Here is a 26,191-nt window from a genome sequence, read left to right as displayed (position 1 = left end):
AAGGATGTAGAGCTTCTGGAACAAGTGCAGAGAAGGGCAACAAGATTAATGAATGGAACAAAGGGGTGCTCTTACGAAGAAAGGCTTAAATTTTGCAAATTACAGTGTCTGGAGACTAGACACTGGCGAGGTGGTCTGATAGAGGTTTGCCTTGAATGGTTTGAGCATGCTCAAACCATGCTCAAAAGAATCCCATCGGCATGGTTTGAGCATGCCGATGGGATTCTTCCTCTTGCTCAGAATAATCACCTGAGAGGGCATAAATTCAGATTGAGGAAAGACAGATGTAGGATAGATGTGCGGAAATTTGCCTTTAGCCAGCGGGTAGTTGGTGATCGGAACAGACTTTCATCTCTTGTTGTAGAAGTTGATAGCCTAAATAAATTGAAGGCTCAGCTCGACAGGTATTTCGAACGAACAGAGGGGTGAAATGAAAGTTTTTTTTTTTTTTTTTCTCTGCATGAGTTTGCTTGAGTAATACTATGTAAATATGCGCAAAATGAAGTTTAGAGGAGGGACGGACCACTGTGTAGGGCTGCTTCTCACAGAATGTACTCGGTGCGTAAACAATCGATGCGGAGTTCTACACTGACATCTTGGATAATTTCGTCGTGCATACACATAGAAACACTCTATCAGTTTTATGGAAATAGGGCCTTCCTCCATAAACTAATGCATAATGCTCCATTCTGTAGACTGAGCAGTAAAAATGCTTGGTTTGAAGAAAACCAAGTCCAGCAACTAGCCTGGCCAGCCCACATTCCAAACACGAAATCAAGTGATATCTTTTGGGATGAACCGGAATTCCAGGTCAGGACGGTGTCAAAGGAGCAGGATATTGTATACGGATATATGATTTACGTATAGGTTCTAAATTCGAAAATTTATAAATTTCTCGAAATTTCGGGGGGTTACATATGGTTTAGACCAGAATTACTCAAACTTTTCTTATTAAAATGTCGAGGAATTCTGGTCTAAACTATTCATTAAAAAAAAGTGTCCAAAGTGTATTTAATGAGTGTTGGTACGAAGTGTATTTAATGAGTGTTGGTAGAGAGAGAGTTTTCGGATCCATGTGAAAAAGCGCATTAGATGTGAAACACTATTGACTATGTTAGAAATAACAAAAATTATATAACACGTACTCTCATTTCTTGTATACTTAAAGCGTAGTGTTCCATTATGGAGAGGGAGGAAGACAAAAATAGTGATTATCCCTACTGCCTATTACTTGGGAGCATACTTTGCCCTCCTGCTGTTTATATTTTTCCAAAATTTGCTGCATCGATGTTATTATAAACACAACAATCTAAAGACTGCTATTTATTTTATTTATTTTTATAAAATTAACTAAGACTATGAGGAGTTAGTGTATTATATTTATGTATTGCGTTGGAGAAAAGGTGCAACTCTCGTTCATCCGAGGCCGACTAACTTTGCTACAGAGTAAGAAAAAAAAAAAAAATTTCCTTCCTTCTTGGTGGAATTTGAAGCCATGAAACTCCACAGTCTGGGAGAACAGTGATAAGAACTACTGTGCTATACGCGACGGTCTAAAAGTTTTTTTTTTTTTTGGCTGGTGCAGCATAAGCTTATGGCTAATAATAATAATAATAATAATAATCTTCTGCTGAAGTCTTCTTTCCCAAGGTGGTGGTTCCTTCTGTTTTCGGTTCTTCTGCTGCTGGTCTCTCGCTTCTCTTCCATTAATCCTCGTGGCTGCTACCGCAGCACAATACACGGCTATATGGGTGGCCTCCAGTGCTGTCGAGGTAATGTGGTATTATGTGCTGATTCAGGTGGTCTGTAACTCTCCACAAGGTTCTATTCGGCCTCTGCCTCGGTATCACGTATCGTCTTTGTGGGGTACATCTCTTCGAATTCTGTTAGGGTCTCCTTCCACTCGTCCTCTATTCTGGATATCATGACTTCGTCTGTTTCCACTTCAGCTGCTGTGGGTTGTATTTCCTCTTGCTCTTCTGCCTCTGGTTCGCGGTGGTATGTTCCTCCTCCGGTTCCATATTCTTTATCCTTTGTATTGCTCATGTCCTGCTTGATTTTTTCCAAGATTGCAGGGCAGGGGCTATTAGGTTCTTCGTGACGATGGTCCTTCTCTAGTCCGCTATTCGGTGACCTGAATATCCCCGAATCGTTCCAGCCACTTGGTATGTAGTCTCGCCCTATAAGTTGTCATATTGTAGTATATGTACGTATTCATTTCAAATGGATACGTACATATACTTTCAAATGAATACGTGCATTATGATGTACATATTCATTTCGATGTTCCATTTCATGCGTTGGCATTTTCTCCCATTCTGGGTGGTCACTAGCGCAGTTCCAGCGCAGGAAGAACTTCCTGTGGTGGAACTGCGCAGGAAGAACTTCCAGCCCCACCAACTGGAAGTTCTTCCTGCGCAATTAGGTTCTTCGTGACGATGGTCCTTCTCTAGTCCGCTATTCGCTGTTTGGTGACCTGAATATCCCGACTCGTTCCAACCACTTGGTATGTGGCTGGAACGAGTCGGGATATTATCGCCCTATAAGTTGTCATATTGTAGTATATGTACGTATTCATTTCAAATGGATACGTACATTATGATGTACATATTCATTTCGATGTTCCATTTCATGCTTTGGCATTTTCTCCCATCCTGGGTGGTCACTAGCGCAGTTGCGCAGGAAGAACTTCCAGTTGGTGGGGCTGGATGGTCTTGCCCTTCTCTTGTGGTAGCCATATGGGGGGACAGTACCACTCGCTCCACTGTCTTCCTCAGGAGATCGTCTCTGATTTTTCGAACCAAACCCTCTGCCTAAGGCCTGAACACGAGTGACTTTATCCTGCACCACTTGATGCAGTGTGATTAATATTTCTCTGGACATCATCCATTATTGGAGGTGGACCTGTTTAGCTTCGGCTTATTTCCAGTGGTAGCTCGGAGTGACGCCAGATAGCGCCACAATCTGCCTTAGCCGGCACTCCGACCTTGGGGTAGGTAGGGTCCCTTGGAACAACTTTGACGATGTTTCTTTATTTTATTAATTTTTTAATATTATTAATTTATTTATTATTATTCTAATTTATTACTATTATTATTATACTGGTCTCCCAGCGTGATGGAGCTGCGTTCGCTTCTGCCAAGGCGGTAATCGAACCCGGGTCCATCAGGCTGGTAGTCCAGTGTCGTAACCACTGGGCCATCGCGCTCCTTTTTTTATTATTATTATTGTTGTTGTTGTTGTTATTCTTATATTATTTCTCCCTGATTGGGGGATTCCACTCCTTGATGAGTACTGCTACCAACTACACAGGATGGTCGTAATGTCTGGTGTTACTGTTAGTCAAGCCTATTGCTGCTAGGCTGTTATGCAGAGTCTTTGGCACCATACCGGTGGTTGACACGGTGATCGGGATGGTCGATACTTCTTGCATATGCCACATCTGCTTGACCTCATGTCTCAGGTTGGTGTACTTCCTAATTTTTTTCTCATGGGTTTTCTGAACATTGCTAGTGTTGGGCACCGCTATGTCAATCAGGTAGGTAGGCTTTGCCATCTTGTCCACAAGGGTTATGTCCGGTCTATTGTGCGGGATGGTCTTATCCGTTATTATGGCGCGGTCCCAGTACAGCTTGTTGTGGGTTTTGGTCTCTAGTACTGCCTGGGGTTCGTACTTGTAGTATGGTACACTTTCTTCTTCTTCTTCTTATTATTATTGCTTTTATATTATTTCTCCCTGATTGGGGGCTACACCTCGTGACGGGTATTCCAACAAGTACAGAGGGTGGTTGTTGTTATATTATTGTTAGCCATATGGTGCAAGGAAGCCTGAGGCTTATATTGCTCGACTAGACAAAAAAAAAAAAAAAAAAATCCCACATCACCCTGAGTGAGTTTAGTTTAGTTTAGTTTTTTTTTTTAGGAACATTAGCAACTAAGGCCATATTGCTCCGGGATATGCGGTGGTCATTCCCTGACCTTTCCGCATCCTCCGTATTTGGTGGTGACGGGCTTGAACCCCGGTCTAATCAAGAAGCGTGTGCTATGCACTGCTGCTCCTTCCCACCTGGCTACGGAGGCGCCACCCTGAGTGAGAAAGAGAGAGAGAGAGAGAGTTGATGACGCGAGGACTTTAGTGGGATTTTTTTCACTCCGTGGCTGAGTTAGTAGGTCTTAGGCCTAGATAGCAAGGTTTCCCCCCCCCCCCCCCCCAGAAACTGGGTTTTTCGTCCAGCAAAACAGGAAAATCGACCAGAGAGTACACGCAATTTACAGACATAATTAATAAATTTCCCTCTTTGTTCCCTCAAATGGGTATATGTAAGAAATTACGGGTAGCCCTAAATATAATAGTTTTAGTTCGAGTACTCTGTGTTACTGTGGTTGTAGCAGTGACAAATTCTCATAATGTTTTTATACGAAGGTTAAAATTTCATGACTGTCTATAACTACACGCATGGTCGTTGATATCTGCATTGTGTTTACAAACCACAAGATCGTTTTCGTATGAAATTTTATCGAGTCCGGAATTAATGCATTAGTTAATGCATACTGTGTAACGTTTAGCAGACTGATTGCATATTTTGTTTTTCATGTTCGTGTTGTTTAAGTAAACTCGCAATTTTAAAGCTTGCTGTTACGAAACTAAAAATTGAATGGAATTATAAGTTGAAACTATTCAACATGGCATCCAGTTTCTGAAAACGTGGCTGCATGATTTGGTTCTATAAACATTATTGCATTAAATTGAGAAAGAAAAACGCACTAGCAGCTATAAAATTTATCACATGTATATTCTTATCTACTATTTCTTAGATAGTCTTTGTGGGGTATGTGATATTTTTTGTGTTTGTTTTAAACATACTATTATTTTAAATGACATTTACATTGAAACTCTAAAAGTAAAATAGCGAACATGTTGCTCATGTAAATGAAAAGCAAGAAGAGTACCTGTTACTTAAAATTTTAACAAAAGCAAGTGCACTTTACTTTGTGTCAAGGTATAAACTATGAATATATTTTTATAAATGCTATTCTGTTCTGTACAGAAAGGAGACAAACGTCGTATGTCCTGTTTTTTTTTTTTTTCTTGAATTCCAGAAGTACTGAAATTTAGATTTCTGGTCTTGATTTGCACATGTTTAAGTGGAGTTGTTTCTTATGTTGTATTCAACAGCTGACACTTGGCTTGGCTTAAGGTAAATTTGGCCTTGTCAATCTAACAGTAAAAAAAAAAAAAAAAAGTTAAGGTAACATGTCTAAACCAATGACATGTGCCTTTAGATGTATTGTAGTCTATTTTTCGTGATTAGACTACTATGAAATTTTGGCATATCTTTTCAAGCAAGATATGCAAAGATTTCGCTCCATGATCGATATCTAATGTTTGGTGGAATCCTAAGCCGTACGAAACTTTGAAGCAAAAATAATAAAATAAAAATATATGTAAATCCTCCTGAACATAGGGGCTCACATCTGGTGAGTATGGGCTTGGCACACCCAGAGTCCTGAGCTGGATATCATCATTCTTCTATTTCTGTCTCACTCTCAGGGGTAATTCAGAATTTTTTTTTTTTTTTTTCGGCTGGTGCAGCAAAAGCCTCAGGCTTCCTTGCACCATATGGATAATAATAATAATAATAATAATATTGTTCATAAAGCACATTCTGAGTTTAACCATAGACTGGTAGCATTATTTTGAGTTGTAGTGTAGAGTAATTTTTACTCCTATGGGTAAAATCCTAAGAAAATCAGTTTTATTTACAGGTTTTGATTTAAAACTGGTCAGTAATGTAAAGAGCCTTTATCTAGACAAGACCCCAGGGGCTCACATCTAGTGAGTATGGGCTTGGCACACCCAAGGTCCTGAGTTGGATATCATCATTCTTCCCTTTCTTGGTGATTCCCTTCTACTTCTGATTCTTTGTTTTCTCTCTTTCTCTCAGGGTAATTCAGAATTTTTTTTTTTTGGCTGGTGCAGCATAAGCCTCAGGCTTCCTTGCACCACATGGCTAATAATAATAATAATAATAATAAGACTGCAGTAATAGTTAAGACACAGCATTGGTATGTTAAAGGAAGGTCTGACCAATTTGATTAGATACTGTGATGTGGTCACAAAGGAACTGGATGCAAAACATAATTTTGATATCATATACTTGGATTTCAGGAAAGCTTTTGATAATGTTGCACATGGAAGACTGCTGCAAATTGGAGCGATATGGCATTAAGAGTAAGTTTCTACAATGGATAAAGGGATGGTTGAGTGGGAGACGACAGAGAGTGGTAACCGATGGACACTGCTCTTCGTGGACAAATGTTATTAGTGGAGTTCCTCAGGGTTCGGTGCTGGGCCCATTGTTTTATGTATTTATCAGTGATATTGATGAAGATATATCAAGCTTAATGTCCAAGTTTGCAGATGATACAAAGGTTGGCAGGGTTGGTAAAGACAGTATGCTACTCCAACTTGATCTAGATAAGTTGGGCAAGTCAGCTGAGAAGTGGCAACTGAAGTTTAACATTGACAAATGGAAAGTACTGCATATGGGTAGCAATAACCCAAGAGAAACTTACCAGCTGTGTGGTATTACACTAAGAGAAGAGGAAAGTTAAAAAAACCTGGGGGTAATTGTATAGTCAGATATGAAGTTCTCTGAACAGTGCAGACTGGCTGCCAGGGCAGGTCATGGTGTCTTGTCAATGATATATAGGAATTTTGCTAGCAGGGACAGGGAGGTGATTATCCCATTGTACAATGTGATGGTCAGGCCTCACCTAGAGTACTGTGTACAGGTCTGGAGGCCTCATTTTAGGAAAGATGTAGAGTTTCTAGAATGAGTACAAAGAACGGCAATAAGATTGGTGAGAGGGACAAATGGGTGCTCTCACCAAGAAAGACTTAAGTTTTGCGAATTGCAGTGCCTGGAGAGTAGGTACATGCAAGGTGATCTGATTGAGGTGTATAAGGCCTTGACTGGGTTGAGCAAGCTCAATGCTGATGAGATTCTTTCTCTTGCTCAGATTAAGAACCTGTGGGGGCATAGATTCAAATTAAGGAAAGATAGTTGCAGAATAGATCTGCAGAAATTTGCCCTTAGCCAGCAGGTAGTTCATTGGTGGAACAGACTTCCATCTTTTGTTGTGAAAGTTGGTAGCCTAAATAAATTTAAGGCTTAGCTGGACAGGCATTTGGAAAGAATGGATGGGTAATATTTGAGTTTGTTTTGGCTGATGCTGCATAATCTTGCTTTCTTGCATCGTATGCCTCTACTAATGCTGATTTTAATTTGTTATTAACAAAATTAAATTTACTTAAAATTTAAATGATTAAAATATTTTGCACTATTTTTTTTTTTGATTGGCTCTTGTGTTGTTCTTGCAATAGCAATTGGTCCAGGTTGAATATGAGTGCAAATTTCTTATTGAAAATTTTAGTTCTGCTGGATTTTGGTTTTGTATTCATTTTCCCCACTATAAGTTCTTCATTCACGTTTAGCAACAAGTTTGTAGAATGCAACATTGCAAGTGATGATGGTGTCGAGAGGCTGAAGATACATATGCTTTATTCTTTTCTTTTTTGGAGGTTCATATTCAATAGCTCTTTTTTGCTCAGCAAGTCTGTGATTATGTCATCTTCATCAAGTAAAGGGATATAATCCGGATCATCAGATCCAGTGCCATCTGGTGATAATGACGAAGCTACTTCTATGATATTTTCATCCTCAAAATCAGACTCAAGTCCAGCTAGGATTTGAAGAATATCCTCTGGGTTAGTGAACCTTTCTTGATCCATCATTGTAAAAGTTCTCTAAATACCTTCCCAGTAGGCTTTTATGAAAGAAAAATTTTAAAAATAATATGAACAAGGAATAGTCATTTAGTTACAAATGAGATTTTATGTATCTTGGTAGCAAAACAAAAAAATTACGTACCTTTGCGTTTCCCAAACTTTTTTAGTCACGGAACGCTTTTCATCTCAATGTATTTATGGAACACTTTCGAAAGACAAGTTTAGCGGAAGCCAAAGAACTGTTTGCTAATATTTTGTTACATACAATGCATTGTGCATCTTTATTTTCCAACACGTAAAGCCGAAATTCAAATAATTGTCATCATACTTTCGTTTTGGTCTTTTATTAGTTGGTTCCTGTTTTTTCACTTCAGATTTTTGCGGAACAAAAGGCTGCGATTGTTCATCCTCACTTTGAAGTGTGACAGTATTGTCTTCGTTTTCATCAACCACATTGCAATACTAGAAGTATTGCAATGTGGTTGATGAAGGCACAGTTGCAATACTTCTAGTATTGCAACTATGCTTCTCATTTTAAAGTTCCTTTTTTCAACCACAAATCCATGGTCATTTATTTTAATAATAATATTTTGAAATACTAATAATTATCAGAAAAGATTTATACAAGGAAATGAGTTTAGTTATGATATTGGTTTGCTTCCCCCTCTCCTTCAACCTGTGTACTCCAGGCTAAATCGCATATGAATGGCATATTAGATCACTACATTGTTACTTTTTCATAGATGCCATTACTTCTACGCATACTTTATGCAAAAGCCCGCCAAAATAAAGTGTTCCGCAGTCTATTTGATTATTAATCTATGCCAGTATATTAATAATCAGAAAAAAAAAAGTTAAAAATTATAATGATACGAAAGTGGTGTATGCTACAAATATACAAAATTTATTTATTTTATTTTATTTTATTTCTTTAATTATTAATTATGATTTTTCATGGAACACAAGTGTTCCTCGGAACGCAGTTTGGGAAACACTGCTCTAACTTCATGCCCAGGTAACATTATGTAAAATTTACTCCATACCCTTTTACTTTCACTTTATATTAACACATTAATGCTTGAACCCCTGCCACCTGTCACATCTCATGACTGAATAACCATAAAGAATTAACTTGGGGGAAAGGGGTAAAATGACATAAAGGAAAGAGGTGAGAGTGGTCTCTAAGATCCATGTGAGTAAGATTTATACACAACCAATCAAGGGTTAAAAAGAAGTGCTGTTACTAAATTCATAAGTTCAGAAATCAGCGACAATATCAAAATACATCTTTACACTGATATTTCCTAAGTTGTGCTCTGTAGAGGGCTGGAGGAGGGGGGCTTCATGGAAACCCCCAATGAAAATTTTTAAATAAAATATTCTTGAATAAACATTTTTCTAAGAGAAATATAAAGTTTTGCTTTATTTTCACAATACTTTGATTAGCACTGTTACTGATAAATTTATTTATGTAGCCCTTATACCCAAATGTGCTTGATAGATGGACATGACAATAAATACCAATCGTTTTGTTGTTGCCAGATAACAATGGTTTTATTGGCTTGCAGCAAAATTGACCATGAATATCTGATGCCTTATTGGTAGGTTTACCAGATGGATGAGTCCTCTCATTTTCTTGTTACCCTCCCTGTCCAGCCTCCATTTTCAGTAAATCTCATTTTGTCTGGTGTTTCACTCCCTCTAAACTGATTATAAATATATATATATTATTTATTTATTTATTTTTGTGCCACACTGCTCTATCAATAAACATATCTCAATTCATTATTCACAATGCTGTACAGCATTTGATTTCTTTTCCCCACCAAAAGTATATAAATGTATATTTCCTGCTTTACTTGCTAGGTGATAGCATTCTCTGTTTATTAGCATTAGAATTAGTAGTGGAATATGATGCAAGAGAACAAGCATATACATGCTGTATATGCTTGTTTTTTTTTTTTTTTCGCTGATGCTCAGCGAATAAAAAAAATCTTCCCAATTCACCTATCCATTTGCTCCAAAAGTTTGTCCAGTTCTTCCTTGAATATATTTAAGTTATCAACTTCCACAATGGCATATAGAAATGTGTTCCAGCAATGGCTAAAGGCAAATACCCACATATCTATTCTGCAACTGTCTTTCCTCAATTTGAATTTGTCTCCTCAAGTGCATAATCTAATTGAGAGGAAGAATCCCATCAGCATTGAGTTTGCACAAACCATTCAAACTTTATACATCTCAATGAGATCACCTTGCAAGTGCCTAGTCTCCAGATGCTGCAATTTGCAGAACTTAAGCCTTACTTGGTAAGAGCAACCCTTGGTTCCCCTTACTAATCTTGTTGTCCTTCTCTGTACTTGTTCCAGTAGATCTACATCCTTCCTAAAATGAGGCTTCCAGACCTGTATGCAAGGTGTGGCCTGACCTGACCATTGTTGCCTTATATACAAAGGGATAATCACCTCCTTATCCTGCTAGCAAATTTCCTGTGTATGTTTCTCAAACCTGAAGTTTCACACTTCAGGTGTGTTTCTCAAAGGAAAGAGATTTCTGAATGTTGAGGACAAAATATAACTGTTGAACTGAACATCTCTTTGGGCACCTTTGCTTATTCTTTGTAGAAACTTTTAGAAAAGTGTAATAAGTGCATTCAGTCAGGTGGTGATTACTTTTGAATAAAAATAAAGCCATTTTTGAGCTCCTTTACTCTGTGTTCTTTTTATTGCACCAGTCCCGGTACTTTATTACCACACTTCATATGTAACTTTTCCTTTTTTGTGTAATGCCTGAAACATATTGCCTGTTTTATTAATATAGATTTATGTGTGGGATTTGGGTACATGGTATTATAATTTAACTGAAACATGCTTTTCCTTCTCCAGTAATGCTTGAACATCCAAAACTAGGTTTCTGAACTGTCAAATTTGAATTGATCCTGAAAATCTTCCCAGGTATTAACAGAATGTACACTAAAGTCTGGTATCAGTCTGATGAGTAAGAGTCAAACATCCAAATGTTAAACATTCAAATATCCAAACGTTAGACATCTGAACATCAACAATGAGTAAGAGTTAAACACCATGGACTTTCCTAGTTGCCTGTTTACACTGTTCAGAAAACTTGATATCTGCCCATATTGTAACTCTAAGTGTATAATTTAAATGGGGGTCATTATCCCTCAAGTGCATTTTGCCACATTAAAACATAGCTGCCACTTTTCTGACCATTTTTGAAGTTGGTTCAAGGATCCTGAAGGAGCTCTGCTCGGCACCGATTATTAACAACTTTAGCAGTCTTCATATCGTCTGCAAATTTTGACATCATGCCTTCTATCCCTTCATCGATATTGTTTATGAAAATTAAAAACAATAGAACTGATCCTTGGGGACCCCATTCCTGATGTTACACCAATCTGAAGAATGTCCATTAATCACTACCCTCTGCCCTGTAGCCACTCAGAATTCCATCTTAGAATCTTTCCAGTAATTCCATCATCTCACAAGGAAATGAGTCAAATGCTTTGTTAAAATGCAAATAAACTATATTGCAATTGTTCCTTACATCCAGCTCATGAGTAACTGTCAAAGTAATCAAGTCAGTTAAACATGATTTTCTCTGTAACAAAACCGTGTTGTGTGTCCTTCAGAATGCCTTATCTATCCAAATGTCCTTGGATTTCACTCTTAATGATTTCCTCTAAGATTTTCCCTACACTGAAGTCAGACTAATTGATCTGTAGCAACTGCCTTTAACTCTTAGAACTTCCTTTATATATTGGCAATCCATTGGCACTTCTTCAATCCAAAAGAATCTCTCCTGAGTCCAAAGATGACTCATAATTAACCTCGGTGGTTCAGTTCACTCCCTTGCAGTCTTCTTCAAAATTACTGGGTATATGCCATCAACTTTGAGAGCCTTACTTGCCTTTATGCTGGAAAGTTTTTCTTATAAACTTTTTAGTGTAAAGTTCATTATACTCATTAGTTTTTCTAATGATGAATATAATGAACAACTATACAGACAAATAGTGTGGGCCAGCAAATCAAAATATCTTGCTTTTGGGATTTTGAACTTTATAGATAGTGATTGGAACCTGGATCAGTTGCTTGCTCAGTAGTATAGTAGTTCTTGATTTGCAGGCCAGTATGCTTTTTTAGCATGCCAGCCTGCAAATCCAGAAATGCTATACTACCGAGTGAGAAACTGATCCACAGGTTCCAGTGCTACATGTGAGCAATGTAGCATTAGGCAAGTTACTTCTATAGATACAGGATCGTTAAGTGTTTGGTGATGAGTAATTATCAGTGGCCACTACTAATGCTGTGAATGGGGTTGTATAGGGTTTAGGTGTTGGACCCCTTACTATTTTTAGCATTTATTAATGATATTAATGTGTTTTCAAGTTTTAATTCTAAGTTTACTGATTTTACAAATGTGTGTAAGGTGGTTAATGAAAATAATTAAGGTGTGCTATTTTAAAAAGATATCTAGATAAACTAGAAACATATTGCCACATTAAGTGCTGCCGAATACTGTTGTAAAAAGTCTTTACAAGCAACTGCACTTTATTTATAGTTGCAGGGACAAACTCCTTATGCACATTCCCTTTAAATTAAAAAAAAAAAAACAATCAAAATGACTAAAAAAATAAAAATGACTCACCTAAATTTTTAAATGTTGTTTTAGTTTTTCTTCATATAACAAGAAATTTGAAAAATGACTAATGTCCACTGCAAAATTATCCTAATTAGGTTAATTACCCACATATTGATTAATGATCAACATCCAGTATCACTTGAAAAATGCAAAATTATCATGTGGGGGGGTACTTACTCATAGATTGGGTATCACAGCACCAGCTAATATAGAATCCCAGAGCATTACAACAAATAAGTTTGTGTGCTGTGCTGTTTAGCATCTGGTTTAGAAATAATTTTTTAATTCATATCCTTAAAATGTAAGGTATATTTTCTTTCACTGTGGCGGAAGTCATCACCACTAAAAGATGTTTTATATTCTCATACTTCATGAAAAATTTTCTTTGTATTTCAAGCATGAATTTGGCCACCTTAGAATAGTGGTGTTTTGTACCAGGTGGAAAAAGCCTTGAAAACATTTTCATATTGAGAAGTAGTATTGCCTTTTATTAAATTGTGATACTGTAACTCTGACAGCTGCTTTTATCAAGTTGCTATCTCATGAGAAGGTTTTGGGAGCTGCCAACTAATACTGACCTAGCAAAGCAGGGATGATATGAAGCAGCAGTATAAACAATGCTATATGGATTTTCAATTAAAGCATCTTGAATTTTAAATTAAAGCATCTATTCAAGCATCTGATGTAGCCAAGTAGTCAGCATGGGAGAGTGCAGTAGCACATGCATTTGAGTTGACTGTGGTTTCAAGCTCATATTGACTTCTATTTAAATAGGATAAGATCATATTCTTGTCAAAATGGTTAGTTGTAAATTCCTCTGACTTTATGGTCATGCCCAAATTTAAACAGAACATATAAGTGTAAATTTAGTTTGTAAGTTTATATTATCATACTATTATTATATTAATTTAATTTAGCAAAATGAAACAGACTAATTAGAATAAGATATATATAATACTTATCTATTGCAAATATGTTTCTCTCCAAAGTGTAATAGGAATATTAGTAAAAAAATTAATAAAAATTATAGAAATTTGGAATTCAGTGTGAAATTTGAAAGATTTGTACTAATCTCATTAAAAGTATAATTTACAGGATAAAAATTTATGACAAGTTTTTCTGTTTCAGAAACTTTTAAACTATGCATTAGGAATCTAAAGATGGATTTTGAAGCCATAGATGGGTTTCTTCTTCATGGAAATCCAGCTGCTCAAGCAAGGGTAAGTTTTCCTGAAATGTATTGAAAATAGTGATTCAAAGTTTTCAACAAAAACTAACTTGTAGCCAATAAATTATCATGTTTGTGCACAAGATGTATTAATAATGTTGGTATAACCTCTTACTTTCTAGTTTATGCTCATTTAGTAAAAAGTCAGAAGTGGCACAACACTGAGTGTGGACTAAGAAACTTTTGTACACAATGCAGTACAATACAATAGGATGAAAGGAGTAAACAGTGTTGGTGAGCTCTGAAAAATCTTTTCTTTATCAAGAAAGATTAGAACAGTTCCTATTGATTTTATTTGCATTGGGGAATTGTTATTGTGAATATAACAATGTTATTGGGAATTGTTAATATTGTTATTGCGAAGTACCTACCTTTTTTGTATAGGGCATTGCCTCTAGTTTATTGATAACAAAGAAGAAATTTTTGAAAAATGTAGTGCTTGGTTTATTGAAGAACTGATTAGAAAGAGCAAAAATAAAAGTTTTCCATTGTACACAACTCCAACTTATAAAAGTTAGCATATTCACTTCCTTTAAGCGTATAAGCATAAAAGAGCACTAGAAGTGATATATATATACGGGCCCTGGGTGCAAAGCAAATTAGAGGTCAATTTCAGTGCAATTTATATAGAGCTGCTCTAGAAAAGTGATTAAAGTTCTTTTTAAGTTTATCCCATCTTTCTCCTAAAGAGCCTTTCATTTAAAGCAGTTCTTAACTGATTCACAAATTAGAATACAGAAAGGAATGCCTTTCTTTTCTTCTTCTCTTTGCTTTCTCTCTGTGTATTTTATTATTGTCTACTAACCGACTAATTCTTTCAACTACTTGACCTCCTAGTGGCACTGCTTCTGCTTCCCCATGGCAGGACTGGAAGCTGGGAGGGAAAGTTAACTCCAGGGAAAAAAGGAGAAAACCATGGAATATGACAACTATCCACCATTTGAACAGCCTAGGTGCTCAACATGCGAAATTGATCATGATACTGATCATGATACATTACAGTTAAAAAGACTGTGCATAGATGTGCAACAAAAGAAATGCCTATCATTTCCTGACTTGCATTCACTGTTGGACAAATCTTTGAGTACTCTTAACTCCATTCCTTGTACAGAAATGCTTAGAAAATGTGGTGGGTTCACCCAAAATGGTGAGAAGACTCAGATCTGGTGATTTCTTTTGGTCAAAACTGCAAGTCAAAAACATTCTGAGACTCTGCTCCAACTATCAACTTTTAGTGAAATATCCATGCAGGTTACCCCAGATGCAACATTAAATATCTCCAAAAGGGTAATTGCAGAGTGGGGACCTAATGAGCATTACAAAAGTTGAACTGGTCCAGGAACTGAAAAATTAAAAAATTACACAAGCCAGACACATTCAGAAGATATGGTGAAATTACTGCCACATCATCCTGATATTCAGTACACCTATCCTAGCATCCACTGTCAAAGCCAGCTATCTCAATAGCTGAATATGACCATATATACTGAATACTATAAGATGCTTCAAGTGCTGAAAATGTGGTCACAAATATCTTGTCAGGGAGATACAGCCTACCCAAACTTTGAGTCAAAGTCACATATGCAAACAGACAGACTGATGCTGAAATACTGCACTGTCCAAATTGCTAAGGTCACTGGCTTACTCCAAATCCTGTGAACTTTGGAAAACACGGAAAAAAAAATCAAAAGTATAGGATAAAGCAGAAAGCCATGTTTCACTAGGGGAAAGAAACAAATTATACTCAATATACCTAATAACACATATGCAGCAGCAACACAAACTGAAGTCTCAGTTTCTCTAACCATATCCATTGCAGGTTGAGCCTGATATTATCATCCTTGAAACAGATTCCTAAGGAACAGAAGGTAGTAGACAGATACAAACAATATCCCAGTCACAGTTCCACCAGCTGCACCATACACACCCTCAGACATTATAAAACTGAAAATTTATTTAGCTTCAACTAAGAAATCAAACAACTTTATATTAATGAAGGGAAGGATATCAGTAACAATGCCGACTCAGATGGTCACCAAGGCATGCTTGCAAACTGCCATGTGGCTTCTTGATTAGAAATTAGGGTAAGACCAATACCCCTTCTTCTGTCTACCGACAACTCTATGCTACATACTGAGCCGAATACTCTGACCTCTTGCCACTTCAAGCCATCAGTGAATGCCACTGTCTTCACTGATGGCTTGAGGCACCTCCGTAGCCAGGTGGGCAGGAGCAGCAGTGCATAGCACACGCTTCTTGATTAGACCGGGGTTCGAGCCCGTCACCACCAAATACAGAGGATGCAGAAAGGTCAGGGAATGACCACCGCATATCCCCGGAGCAATATGGCCTTAGTTGCTAATGCTCCTAAAAACCAAATAACAAACTAACAAACTGATGGCTTGAAATCAGAGTTTTCTGTGGGATCTGTTGCTGTCTTTCCAGATAGTACTATATCTGGGAAGATTCCTCAAAGAATGCAGCATGTACAGTTGCAGACAAAAAACACTGCATCACCTTAAAAAAAAAAAAAGTAGCATTTGTAGTGAAACATATAAGATATTGTTTGATTACGGTTATTTTGTTTGTTGCAAAGCAAAGGTATTGCATCAGATAACGCTTCTATTGCATCAGCCAGTAATTGCGAGGTGTAATTGCATCAGCTGTATCTATAAATACGTCATTGGAAGGGTATACTGCTTATTAGTACCCTGTTTTGCGGAGGTGTAAGCATGGCTCCATATGTTCAGTTGACACCAAGAAAAAAAGTGTAACTGTTGCTCTGTCCCAGGAAGGGCTTTTTATGCGTGTTATCGCTGATAAAATAATGCTGCCACCAGTCAACAGTATCCCGGGTGCTGAAATTAAAGCGTGAAACCGGTGATGTGAAGAGAAGACCTGGGTCGGGCCCTAAGAGAGTAACACTACGCCTTCCCAAGATCAATATTTGAAACGGCTATTCCTTCATAATCTCCATGCTAGTGCTCCTGATCTAAAACTGGACTTTGAGATGGCCTCTGGTGTTGAAACAAGTTGAAACACGAACTATACAAAGATAGCTTTCGGAATGTGGTCTGCATGCCTATTGACCCAAGAAGAAACCTTTGCTGACAGTTACACTTTTTTTTTCTTGGTGTCAACTGAACATATGGCCATGCTTACATCTCCACAAAACAGGATACTAATGAGCAGTATACCCTTCCAATGCCGTATTTATAGATACAGCTGATGCAGTTACGCCTCGCAATTACTGACTGATGCAATACCTTTGCTTTGCAACAAATGAGCAAGAAGCGACTTGCTTGGGCTAAAATGCATGTTTCATGGACAAAAGAGCAATGGGACACCGTTATATTTTCTGACAAATCGAAATTCAACCTGCATGGCTCGGATGGGAAGCGATTTGTCAGAAGATGAAAATCAGAGGCATACCATCCTGACTGCATAACACCACTGTAAAGTTCCCTGCTGGTCAGTTGGTCTGGGGATGCATAACAAGCAAAGAGGTGGGGCAAATTAAGTTTATTAATGGAACGGTGAATGCAGAAACCTACACTGCTATCTTGGAGGAGTGCCTGAAACCCGTTATTAGGGATCACCACACAGATGTCCAAAACTGCATTTTTAAACAGGACTCGGCACCTTGCCACACAGCAAAATTGGTAAGTTTTATGTTATTTAGATTTAATGATGAGTTTGTCTCACAAGGCTTAAAACGTACTTACACCAATGTTTTCCCTTGTTTTTGTCCTTTACCTCAGAAATGCCAGCATTTCTGAGGTACAACTGCATTTTAAAGGACAAAAAAGTTGTGTTGGACTGGCCCGGCAACAGTTCAGATTTGAACCTTATTGAAAATTGCTGGTACGTAATGTCTAAAATTGCTCAGAAGAAGCCAACAAGTAAGATTCAGCTGCAGGAGAGCATTGTAAGGGTGTGGTACCACGAAATTGGACAACCATATATCCAGAAGTTGATTAACTCTATGCCAGATCATTGCAAGGCTGTAATTGCAGCTCGAGGAGGAACAACAAAATATTGAGCACTTATTTTGCTGATTTACAGTACATAATACTATTATGTTAACTTGTCATTTCAGTCTGTACACATAAATGCAATAAAATGTATGTTTGGTTGTCATGATTGCCATTTGCATGATTTCTCATATTTTCATTAATTGCACATTTTACCCATTGGGAAGATATTTATGGCAATTCAGTATATCAGGTGGAGTCTTTTTATTGGATTTCATTCACAGAGATATATATATCCCATCTAACAAATGCATTTCGAACATTTCTACAACCCACAATGTAGCGCAAAACATTATTTGCAAAATTCACAAGTGATGCAGTTTTTTGTCTGCCACTGTATACAGTTGAGTTTTATGCTATGCAATTAGCCTTGGATCACATTGAAACTCACAAGTACCAAAGGTGTACGTTGTATACTGACTCTAAGTATACTTCAGGCTTTATCGGGGGATGAGGCATAATACTCATCCGTTCCTGACCCAGATCCAGCAGACATTACATTGTCTTTCTGAGTGTTCATTTGACATTTGTTTCTGCTAGATCCCAAGCCACATTGGGATTAGGAAGAATGAACTGGCAGATGCTACAGCCAGATCACCAGAATCCCACAACACTCATTGCCTCTTAGTCCCCCTATACAGACTACAGGCAGGTGATACACTGTAAATTACTTTCCCGATGGCAACAATCTTGGCATGGGCAGGTCACAAACAAGCTGATAAAGCCTGTAATACAACACTGGCAGTCTAGTCTGCACAGGAACCAAAGAGAGGCTTTCCTCCACATAGGACACAGTCATCTTACCCATGCATTTCTGCTGAGGGCAGATGACTGTCCTATGTGTGAGAATTGTGGCACCGTTTTAACCAGTCATATTTTAATTGAGTGTCTATGCTATAGACACGAGTGTGCTTTATATTTTACCGCTTTTAGTCATCTGGCTGAGCCTTATACACTCAGTCAAATTTTATCTGACAATGACCACGTGTCTTCTGTTTTTAGTTATTTAAAATCAGTTAACCTTTATACTTGTATCTAAAATTTACAATTTTATTGCTATATCTTTATTGTTATATTTTATAGATTTTTATGCCTTTATTGTAATATATATACTGTGACACAGTGACCTAATTCTTTAAGTCACTAAAATTTTAATTGTGTACTTTTATGACCTCGTTTTGGCGCATTATAGCCTCAGTAGCTAATGCGCCAATAAAACCCAACAAAACCAAACCAAACCAAGCCAACTCAGATGAACCTGTCCTAGATCTTCATGCAGAAGATGATGTAGACACTGGATGCTCAATGAAGCATGATCACCATAAACAGTATGGGCAAAAGAGTCAGAACCATCCTCATGCACCAAAACCAAAAAATGCACCATATCATACAGTGGAACTGTAGAGGCCTTCACAGCAACATTGATGATATCCACAAGCTAATCAGTTGTTATCATCCTGTGGGCATCTGCTTACAAGAGACAAATTTAACACTTCAAGTATCTTTCTCAATTAAAAATTATACACTTTTTGGGCAAGGCAGAACTGTTACGAATAGTGCTTGTGGAAGGGTAGCTATACTCCTGGACTCAAAAGACCTACGTAAACAGTCTTCTCTTCAAACCTCATTAGAAGCTGTTGTGACATGTATTATGATTGGCATTGCTTTGACACTTGTCTATCTACCTTCCATCCAACCATCCTTTTGCGATGCAGGAACGGGAAGACCTTATTTTGTTTATTGGGTGACTTCAATGGACATCATCCATTGTGGGGTTCTCCCAATGCAGATGGAAGAAGACAATTCACTGAAATGCTCACTGATAGACAAAATCTAACCACACTAAATACTTGCTCACCAACTTGCATCTATTTCCCTACAGGAAAAACCTCTGCAATAAATCTGTCTGCTCTCTGATCCTCTTTCCTAGTATCAAGTGGAGAGTTCTTGATGATCTGCTGAATAGTGATCATCATCCAGTAATATGTAAAATTCAAATATCACACTCCATAACCTCAGAAAACTACATAAAATGAAAATTTTCCAAGGCTGATTGGGCAGAGGTACTCTTCTCATGTATCCTTTGATGATTAGATTATCGAATCTTGTCCTATTGACACAGTCCCTGTCCATATTATGAAACAAATACTAGCAGTTGCAACTACTGCCATCTCACAGTTAGCATCCATAGAACCATAAATTAATTGGTGGAGCAAGGATTATAAGATTGTAAAAAAAAAAAAAAAAATGAGTATGGAATCTCTTCTCATCACCACTAATTTTTATAAATTACAAGAGACTTAGATCCAAGGCCTGCCATGTTAGAAGAAAAGCTAAAAGAGACTCATGGATTCAATTTGCAACCTCAATTAATAAAAATACTGATGTAAAGATAATATGTAGAAAAATAAAGCAACTAAATGATAAATTCCCTCCATTACCCTGTCCACTATTCAACTGGAATGGGCAGGAACTGTATTTACGCAGTTGTCTACCTCAACTGCATATGAACCATCATTTCAGAAGAAGGCTTTAGCCAAAATATCTCAACTGTACTTCAGAACCATATCTTCTCTGCCCTACAATCATCTACTTACAATGCTCAAACTTGAAGCCACAGCTACCTCAAAGAATAGTGCTGCTGGTCCCAGTGGAATATATTACACAATGCTTCAACACTTAGACAGTAAATCATTATCTTTTCTGATGACCTTCTACAATTACATCTTCATTTACATCACTCCCATGTACTGGCAATTCCAAAACCATGGAAAGATCACTCTAGTTCTTACAACTATAGACCCATTTCCTTGCCAGCTGCTTGAGTAAAACTTTGTAAAAAATTATACACCATTAACTAACATAGTATCTTGATTCCCACAATCTAATCTCTGATAATCAATATGGTTTCAGAAAAAAAAATCAATCATCCCTGAATCTGATGGTCAAACTTGAAACAAACATCAGGAATGCATTTATCCAAAACAAATATACACATACAAAACTTCCTTCAGCATAGATTGTTTCAAGTCCACTATCAACAAGCCCTCTCGCAAATCTGTATTCAAGAGGAAGGAGTCCCACAAGGCTCATTTCTCAGTGCCACCTTATTTGCAAAAATAATAAATCATGACCAAAAGTATTTTCAACCCTGTAAACTCATACCTCTATACAAATGATCTGACTATTTCTTGCTGTCCTGAGAACATGAGCTTCATTGACAGGCAACTTCAAATCTCAATTAAAATAATATTGAGCTATGGATAGCACAGAACGAGTACCGATTATCTCATTAGAAATGTAGTGTCGTTTGTACTTTTTTGTAACAAATGGAAGATGTATCCCGATTCAGAGCTACACTAAACAAATCATTTTTTTTTTTTTTTTCAGTTTGAATAGCATTTGTCTTCTTGGCCTGACTTTGATAGTAAGTTGAACTTCTTAGAATTCATCAAACATCTACAGACTACTTGTCAAGTTATTTCTTGTACAACATGGGGTTCAAACCGTTACACCTTGTATAGAACTCTAATTAGATCTTGCCTTGATTATTGTGCCCTGCTGTATGATTCTGTTAGGGAGAGAAATTATATTTGATGTTTTGATGTTCTCTAGAACTTCCTGAAGATTTCAATCCAGGAGGTTTGAGTTCAAATGAATTACCTGAGGATTTTCGATTGATTCCTGAACTGGCTAGACAGAGTATACTGCAACAACCAGCTTCGATTGCGTCATCCAAAAAGAAACAAAATGATATTTCAGCTCCACAGGTTTCAACAGTAGTCAAGCATGAAACATCGAACATGACCGTAACTCCTATAAATAATTTAAATGACAATTTCTGAAAAAAAAAAAAAAAAAAATTTGGAGCAATTTGTGATATCTGTGATCGATTATGGTTTGAAAATGATAGAAGTGCACCCAACTTTTGCTCATAACACAGATCTCATCAAAATTAAAGTTGACATTCGGAAATATTTTAACAACAGCCCTACATAGAGGAATAAAAGTTAAAATATTGATATCCTCCTGTGCCATTGGTAAAAATTGACACATTACTTTGCTGTTGCCAATGTGGGCTGCAAAAAAAGACTGGCAACACACATGTGGAAGGGAACTAGTTTGTAGGAATTTGTGCGTTAAGCGGCCCTAGATGTATGCTACCAGCGTTATTGAGGGGAAACACAGTCATAACAGATGTGGTGGAAGAAAAGATCTGGCAGCAGATAAAATTCAGTTCCATCTGGTAATATATACACTTATTGAATATACTGATGCATTCAGTAAATAAAAAGAAACATTTATTGAATTAGCATACTAATTCAATAAATATTACATGAAAAAATTGGCAGTCAACTAGCAACTCCCTCTAGTGAATATATAATGGGAAACTAATTTGCCATCATGAATGGTGTATCACATATAATACTCTTTAATAATTTGATTTATGTTTCCTCACATGTAAAGGCTTTGCTGGTCTCAGTTCTAGAGTTCTCAGTTGATCTTATGTACTCAACTTTGGATTATCCAAGATGTTTTTTTTTTTTCCCTGCTCCAAATTATTCAGTTTAATGCTTTTCTGATTTTTGTAAATCCTGCTGGTTTCTGTTACAGGGATCTCTGTAATTATACCACCATTATTAAAGATAATAATAATTATTATAATTATTATTTATTAGATGCTGTAGTAACTGCCATTTTGCAAACATGCTTTGTTTTACTTTGCTTAAAGGGCATGAATTGAATTATGTCTATTATTATATTTAGATTTTGCCAAAAAATTTTTATATCTTTCATCCTTTAATTTAGCTTAAGTGTCTTCATGGTATAATCTCTTCTTTAATAGCAATTTAATTTACATTAAAATTAACAAAAAGACAGTGAGTTAATGGTAAAAAACATTAGTGTTCTACAAAGAGAAAGTCCAGTCATTTTGAATACCAAAAAAATCATCGCCTTCAAATCCCAAAAACTCATCCTCGCTAATGTTGGTATCATTGTCTTCAAATAACACAGTGACTTCAGTGCCATCAAGGGCATTACTAATTCCAGTCTTCTTGAAAGACTTTATAATTATTTTACCACTTGTATTTCTCCAAGATTCCTTACCCATTCATATACCTGTGCAATGGTGAGCCTCTTCATTCTTCCTGTGGGTGTGGGGCCATAATCAGGTTCTCCCATTCATTTGTTCTACTGTTCTCTCTTATTTTGCTTAAATCGCTTGTTTATGGACACATCCAAAGGCTGAAATTGGCTTGTCAGTCCACCAGGAATGACAACCACTTGTGTATTCAATTCCCTCACCCTCTTTTTAGTGACTTCAGTTCTATGGGCTCTGAACTGGTCCCAAATTAGAAGAGATGGTTTCCTTAAGAGACCACCAGGACAGGATAGGATGCCTTGCCCATATTTTTTGGGGCCATAAATTCATTTCATTTAACATGAACAAATTCATTTCAGATTCATTCATCCATCCTTTTGGATGAACATGAACAAATACACTTTCTGGAATTTTTTCCTTATGTGGAGTTTTTCTTTTAAAAATTAAAAATGGTGGTAGTTTTGTGCCATCAGCACAGCAGGCCAAAACTAATGTGTAATGTTTTACTCATGCCCGGTGGTTTTTATCGACACCATTTTAGACCCTTTGATGTTCACAGTTTTGTTGGATGGTGCATCAAAAGTTAGTGGGACCTCGTCCGTATTTCCTATTTGGCCAAGTTCAAAAGAAGTTCGTTTTAGTGCCTTTATTACAAATTTATGGAATTCCCAGTATTTTTTCTTCATAATCTGCCATAATTATGGAATTCCCAGTATTTTTTCTTCATAATCTGCCAGGGCAGGTGGGGTAGGTAACAACCTACCCCACCTGCCCTGATGCCAATGGGGGAGGGCTCACTTCTGCATATAGGATGCAGAGTGATTTTTCAAGGCATTTTTTTGGGAAAAAAGTGTCTTACATGGTACCTATGACCAGCTTACACAATTGTAATTAGCGCAATTTTCCAAAGTTTATGGAATGAGTGGTAGTACTAGAAGAGAGAAATGTCACTATGTTTTGCATGGTAATAAAGTATTAAACAGTAAACAATATTCCAAAATGTGGTCTCTCTTCCCCTCTCTCCCTTCCCCCCCTTTCTCTCTCTCTCGGCACCTCCGTAGCCAGGTGGACAGGAGCAGCAGTGCGTAGCACACGCTTCTTGATTAGCTCGGGGTTCGAGCCCGTGCCCACCAAATACGGAGGATGCGGAAAGGTCAGGGAATGACCACCGCATATCCCCGGAGCAATATGGCGTAGTTGCTAATGCTCCTAAAAACCAAACAAACAACATCAAAACTCTCTCTCTCTCTCTCGCGCGCACACACACACACACACACACACACACACACACACACACACACACACACACACACACACACACACACACACACACACACACACACACACAAGTATACATAATAAATAACACACACCACTTCTTTTAATGTACAGCTCATATACATCAAGCTGCATAACAATTGTGTTAGCAAAAACCAAACTTGGCAATCTGTTATTACATGCAAAAAATTGAAAAAGATTTCACATTCCTCATTAAAAAGAATAGTTAATTTGTTTTAAATCCTCCAATACAAAAATAGTTTTTTTCTCTGTAATGTATTCATTGCCATTCTCTCTCAAATTGAGTGGGTACATGTAGTGACTAACAATACAGAATGTGAGAAATCATGTTTTGTATCATTAGTGATCAGTATTTCCTCCTTTAGCCACAATAAAAGAAGATTGCTTCAAATAAAAAATACTTTTTTTTTTAGATATAAAATATGAATGGCTGCACACTGTTATATTTTTCTGTGTGTACCACTTGTGGCATGCATTCCATTTGTTTTCCATCATTGATAGAGTGGATTTGCCTTTTCAGTTAGTGCCGTACAATTTAAAAAGATATTGTTAACTAAGGCTAAACTGTGGATAATGATATTTGTCTCTAAGTTGAACATAAATCAAAGCCTTAGCACTGTTAACACAGCAACATTTGTGATGGCAAATGGCATGTGCCAAATTTTAAAATAATAAAAATAAAATGGCTATCAGAGTGAAGTAAACATTAATTTTAATATTCCTTCAGTATATTTTTGACTTTTGATCTGCACCATGATTTTGCTGGAATTTAAGAATTATGTCCATAAAAATATCAGATCTGAGTATTAAGTGTATGCCAGTTCACGTAACAATAGGTTTAAGCATTGTGTTGAAAACACCAAATGTTTGTAATAAAAAGAGCATCATGTATCAGAAAAATTACGCCTAGAGGGATGTAGATGGCCAACATTATTTTTAGTTTGATTTCATATCTTACATATAAAGGGAAGGACTTTTGCTTTCGTAAAGGTGACTACAGGAGTCTCACATGTTTTTAAATTCTGTACAGTGGGATCAACTGATGATGTTACCAACGTTGAATTGTTGAATTCTAAATGGGAAGCCTTCAGGAACTTTATCTTGGATCCTACTAGGCTTCTCAATCCAACTAAGAAATACTGTTCAAGGTTCAGGCCTAAATGGATGTCAGATGAATTAATGAGGCTCGTGACAGAGAAGCAAAATGTATGGGATGCATATAAAGTATCAGGTGACACAGAAGCCTATGGCAGATATAAGCTTGTCTGTAATCAAGCCACAAAGGAGGTTACAAGAAATCAAGATTACAAGATTACAAGAAATCTTTGGCAAAGGATGCAAAGAAAAATAGCAAAGAGTTCTTTATTTATGTAAACTAGAAGGAAAGGGATTAATAAAATTGGACCACTTAACATAGACCACTTAACATTGACTATTGATGATCATGCTCAGGTAGCTGATGAACTGAATATCACTTCTGGCATTCCCAATGAGGGGAATGCCAGAAGTTTATCAAACTCTAACAGTGACCTAAGTGATTTTGTAATAACTGAGAGCAAAGTGAGGAGAAATTGTTGAAGTTAAACATAGGGAAGGCACCTGGGGTGGATGGGATCTATCCAGTTATATTAAAGGAGGCAGCAAAGGAAGTAAGCAAACCCTTAGCCATAATTATGAGAGCTTCCTTGGACTAAGGGGAGGTCCCCATGGACTGGAGGTGTGCAAACTTATCACCAATTCACAAAGGGGGTTCAAAAGGCGACACAAGTAACTATAGACCTGTTAGTTTAACTTGTGTTCCGGAGAAAATAATGGAGTCACTGGTTAAAAAAGCATTGCAGGATAATCTAGACAAGACCGCATTAATAGTTAAAACACAGCATGGGTTTGTTAAAGGGAGGTCTTGTCTGACCAATTTGATTGGATACTATGATGTGGTCACAAAGGAACTGAATGTCAAAAATAATTTCAATATCATATACTTGGATTTCAGGAAAGCTTTTGATACCGTTGCGCATGGAAGACTGCTGTACAAATTGGAGAGGTATGGCATTAAGGGTAAGTTGCTACATTGG

At 37.1% G+C, this 26,191-nt stretch overlaps 1 protein-coding gene across 2 annotated transcripts in view; it reads left to right on the top strand.

The window, feature by feature from the left end:
- Nucleotides 1-4,743: 4,743 nt before the first annotated feature.
- Nucleotides 4,744-26,191, top strand: part of LOC150076170 (exportin-T-like) — a 408,083-nt gene continuing 386,635 nt past the window's right edge. For both annotated transcript variants that reach the window (XM_090387100.1, XM_090387099.1), the window contains exons 1-2: nucleotides 4,744-4,829; nucleotides 13,580-13,671. In XM_090387100.1, coding sequence (XP_090243226.1) covers nucleotides 13,612-13,671 — 60 coding nt within the window. In that variant the 5' untranslated portion in view covers nucleotides 4,744-4,829; nucleotides 13,580-13,611. The remainder of the gene's footprint in view (nucleotides 4,830-13,579; nucleotides 13,672-26,191) is intronic.

Source organism: Mastigoproctus giganteus, chromosome 13 (genome assembly GCF_048544385.1).
Source record: "Mastigoproctus giganteus isolate SK-2022 chromosome 13, ASM4854438v1, whole genome shotgun sequence".
Taxonomy (NCBI): domain Eukaryota; kingdom Metazoa; phylum Arthropoda; class Arachnida; order Uropygi; family Thelyphonidae; genus Mastigoproctus; species Mastigoproctus giganteus.
This window is presented reverse-complemented; position numbering and strand designations above follow the sequence as displayed.